Source organism: Populus euphratica, unplaced genomic scaffold, assembly GCF_000495115.2.
Source record: "Populus euphratica unplaced genomic scaffold, PopEup_1.0 scaffold330.1, whole genome shotgun sequence".
Lineage (NCBI taxonomy): Eukaryota > Viridiplantae > Streptophyta > Magnoliopsida > Malpighiales > Salicaceae > Populus > Populus euphratica.
The window spans coordinates 96,926-101,251 of NW_011500217.1; the positions used below are offsets into that span (position 1 = coordinate 96,926).

Below are 4,326 nucleotides of genomic sequence, written 5' to 3' on the forward strand. Positions count from 1 at the left end.
GCCAATTTCTTTGTTTGCTTTATTTGTTGTCCAATGTCCATGCTTTTTTTGTATATTATTAAATTAAAAGAGCTTATTGAACTAAGTTAAGACATTTTTTTTTTAATAACATTATAGTTACTAGTATTTTTTATATTGAGAAAAATTTAAAGTAATTTGAGCCATCTATCTAGTTATATATTAAAATAATATTTGTCTTTTCAATTGTGCCATGCTTTTTTAAAACATTGAATTATTTTTTATGTTTTTAATTATTATTTTTAATATTTTTACATTGTATTGACATATTAATATAAAAAATAAATTTTAAAAATATTTTTTTAATAAGTAACCGTTACTAGGAAGTCGTATACCAGGGGCTTTTGCATGACGTCAGCAAAGCATAACATGTAACATTAAGCTAGGTGATGAGCAAGCAAAGAATATTTTAAAAGCTTTGAAATGTGGGAAAGCAATAAAGAGATAGAGATATTGTCAACTGTCTCCCTGATTCAACAAGGGAAACCTAAAATGACTTCATGAAAATCAAAGCGTAGTTAAAGCCTCATCCCATTTTAGCATAGTTATAGCGCAAGTTTGAGTTATCTTGCTGGCCTAAGCGTATAATGGAAGTGAAATTTTGGTTGCACTTTAGTATACTGTGCTGATCCATGGAAAAGAAAGGCAAAAGCAAGGAAATAAATTAAAGTTGGAAAGGACTTGCTTTGAACTTGGGCGTTGCATCTATGCTGTTAAAGAATACGCATCAGGTTCTTATCTGCATATATAATTATGTAGTTCTTGGAGATTGGATGCTTAAAGGGACCGTAAATTATTTCTGTTGGAGAGCCTGTCTTTCGTAGAATCTTGTGTCAGAATTTTGTTTTCCCTAACGGTTCTTTTGTGTTATTTTCTACACTGATTGAATCCAAAACTGCGGTGGCGGCTCCCTTAGCAGCCGTTACTGCTACAACATTCCTGGGACGACCACCTCATAAAACCAGGTATTACAACAACGAGTAATCACACGGACAAACCACACGTTCGCTCAAATAAGGGGAGGGAAATATTCTTAAGCTTCTTATATTTTAAGAACATCATATGTTTACATGCACCATGTAGTTAACGTTGCAAGAGAATCCATCTCAATTCAAATACATAGCTCTGCTTCTGGAAATTAAAGTTCCTTGGATCAATGCCAACCCAAGGCTTATTATTGATCTAAAAACTGAAAGAAAAGGAAAGTAATTGTGGAGAGAACAGGGTCACAGTGAAGAGAAAGTCATTTTTGTTAATATCCACCACCTGGAAACATGGAAAAACAAAATTCTTAACGTTAGTGATCAAAGCGAACCCAGCAATTTTCATTTGCTAAGAAAGAAAGCACCGGATTAAAAGTGACAGGGATATAATCTTCGTACTGTATTCCCTGGGTGTTCTGCATCTATAGCATTCCATCCTGCTAGCATAGTTATGGACTCCACATCCCGATCTGTCAAACAACAAGTGCGTCCGTCTTTGTTATGTGGTTTAATTTTCCAACCAGATACAAAATCAACATGAAGTAGTTTTTTCTCGAGGAATAGAATATTCAGCATGGCTATATATGCAAATATCGAATAATATTTTATAAGAGAAAGGCAGTAGGGTATCGTGAACCTATAGTGACATTGTGTCACCAATGAACAACCAGGCTCCTTTCTGTTTTCTTTTTCTTTTTAAGTAAAACTAAGCAACAGTTACTGTGCATTTCAAACAAGCTTTTCTGTTTTCAGTCAAAAGCAAAACAGCCATCATTCCGAATGCTAAGGTCAGTGCAAAATGAAGGAAAATCATAGTAACATTATCAAGAACGTATCATCCCTGAGGCATGTCATGATATTTGTGCAATTACAATGTGAAATCACCTGTTGCAGATCCAATCACCAGTTTTCCATCCAGGAGGATCACTTCCATCGGATGCATACCCACCTGCAGCATGACCGCTTTTTAATGTACCACAGCTGTAGCAGCTTGACCTGCTAGCATAGTTGTGAGCGTGGCAATTAGTGGCAGTACAGTACCAATCCCCAGCCAAAACCTTTGTCGCATTGCATATGTAGGTTGCTGGATCAGGGCCGCCATACTTAGGGTACCCGCAAAGCTGGCACGTTTCCCTTTTTTTGAAATTCAGGTGCTGGCATGCGCTGCACATCCAGTCTCCTCCGGCTGTCAAGCTCATTGTATCTAACCTGATGATTCATTTAAAGAAATGAATAACAGATCTCTTATGTTTCCCGAACATTATTATTACAATTGGTCGACCTACACTCTTCTTCATCTGTTATGGGCCTAAAATGTAACGGTCTTCTTATTGTTCCAATATATATACACTTAATAGCACGTCTAACAAATTTTCTTAAAATGTTTTACCAGTCCGTCGGTGTGCTTATCAATCCTTCAACCCTAAGACTAAATGAACATGCTTGCTGACAGTTAGACCTTGATCATCAGGTTCCTCGACTTTTACTCGATTTCAGCGGGTAAAACTTAAGTGCATTCCAATCTGATGGTAAACATCCTATATAGAAGTGCAGTTCTAAGGTCATAGTACTAAGCTCCCTCCCGCACAGCTAGGAACAAATCGATTTTAAGAACCCACAGTAATATCGCTGGAAAGCCTCACCACAGGGCCCAACCCGGAATATTGCAGCTATACATAAAACGTCGTTTTTTGAGATGAAGCACAAGTGGTCGTTTACATATTAATCTCTTAAGGTTTATAAATATAGAAAGGAGGCAAAGACTGAAGAAGCTAACCTTTTCGGAGCTGAAGGCTTGGATCCTGAACAACACTGGCAGAAGCGTAGCACTGTTTATTTAGTAACTGTGCAAGATTGTCAATATAGGTGGTGATTTTTCTGCTTGGGTTGGGAGGCTTTATATACTTGTTCAGCCATGCCCCTGCCTGTGAGGAAATTTGATGGTATTTTTTACCTTATCATTATCTGCTTTTTCTTCAGATAGTATTCCAAAAAGTTGACTAGCAATTTAGAGATAAGCCTGCTCGTACTTCTGTCTATTCAATTATACTCGTGGGCAGTCTCTGGGAGGGGCTCAAAGGGTGACAGCCAACAGGTCAGTACATGGACACTTACATATTTTTTCAAGTAAAATTTCTCTAGTTACACCCTCCCTTTAAAGGATTCCCGAAACTTTATTGTCACATACTTAGAACAATTTGAACTATTATTCCTTCTTCATATATTCATTTTACTAAAGGTTTTATGAGGGATAGCTGTTATTTGAAAGATGCATAACGCCATGAGTAACTCATTGGCCTTACTGGATGAGAATCTTTCTTATTCACATAGCTAAGAAACTTCAGTTGGTTACCCAAATGCCTATATACACAGAATTTTTATTATTCCCAATAAATGTTGAACTTGAGTTTGAGGTGTGTCTGGATATAGTAAGATTCTAGTACTGATCATGCATATAATAGAGGATTTTCTAGTTGTTCTAGGTTACACAAGCATATAAATAGATTAAGTGTATTGGAGAATCTTAGTTTCTAGCTGGCATTACAAGTAATTATAAACACGGACCTTGGCATTAGAGCATTTTTCGAAATCTTTGCTTCTAATTAATGGAGAAGGAAATGCAATTTACAATGACCTCATCTTCCTTGTACATTTTTTCTGTTTTTAAAAGATAACTATTTGGTTTTTCCACTAATTATTCTCCAAATTAAGTTGTGGGATTAGCAAGAGGTGTGCTTGCACGTGAGTAAAATTCTTCCAAGGTTAAATTGCAAGACTTTCGTTGTTAGAAAATAAATTCAATTCTTCGAGAAACAACAAGGATCAAACAAAAAAATACAAGTCAAATTTAATTATTCCCATCATAAATACCTACTGGCAACCGTCGAATCCAAATTAACTTGGAAAGGTGTGGCAACAAGGCAAATCACGGTTTCGCTATGGTACTTTAATTTGTTCTTTAAAAAAAAAAGTAAAGTTATATTATCTTCGAGTTTTTAATTGGCAATTATGTTTATTGTTTATTGATAAATGTAGGAACAACTTCATTTATATTCCAATACATATAATTTGTCTCTCAAGATATGTGCTTTGTCTTTATATTTTTCAATTATATACGTTTCTTTTTTAATTTTGTAATTCTCATTGCATTATTTACTAATTTGTCGATGGTCTTGTTTATTATTTTCGTATCATAGTTATCCTAAATTTTCTTGGGCTGTTTCCATAATAAAATATATAGTTCACGCTTTTTAATTTAAGAATCTTAACTATCTCTGTTCATCTTATCACAATATAATTGTCTCCTTCTAAGATTAAATTGGTA

The 4,326-nt window shown here is 35.1% G+C and overlaps 1 protein-coding gene across 1 annotated transcript; it reads right to left on the reverse strand.

Annotated features, from left to right (window-relative positions):
• Positions 1–1,035: 1,035 nt before the first annotated feature.
• On the reverse strand, positions 1,036–2,988 carry LOC105112238 (transcription initiation factor TFIID subunit 15-like). The gene is made up of 4 exons (XM_011007862.1): positions 2,779–2,988; positions 1,887–2,210; positions 1,401–1,471; positions 1,036–1,284 (listed from the first exon to the last, which is right to left on the reverse strand). Exons 2-4 carry the CDS (start codon positions 2,198–2,200, stop codon positions 1,271–1,273), a joined length of 399 nt encoding a protein of 132 aa, XP_011006164.1. The 5' UTR covers positions 2,201–2,210; positions 2,779–2,988; the 3' UTR covers positions 1,036–1,270.
• Positions 2,989–4,326: the final 1,338 nt, after the last annotated feature.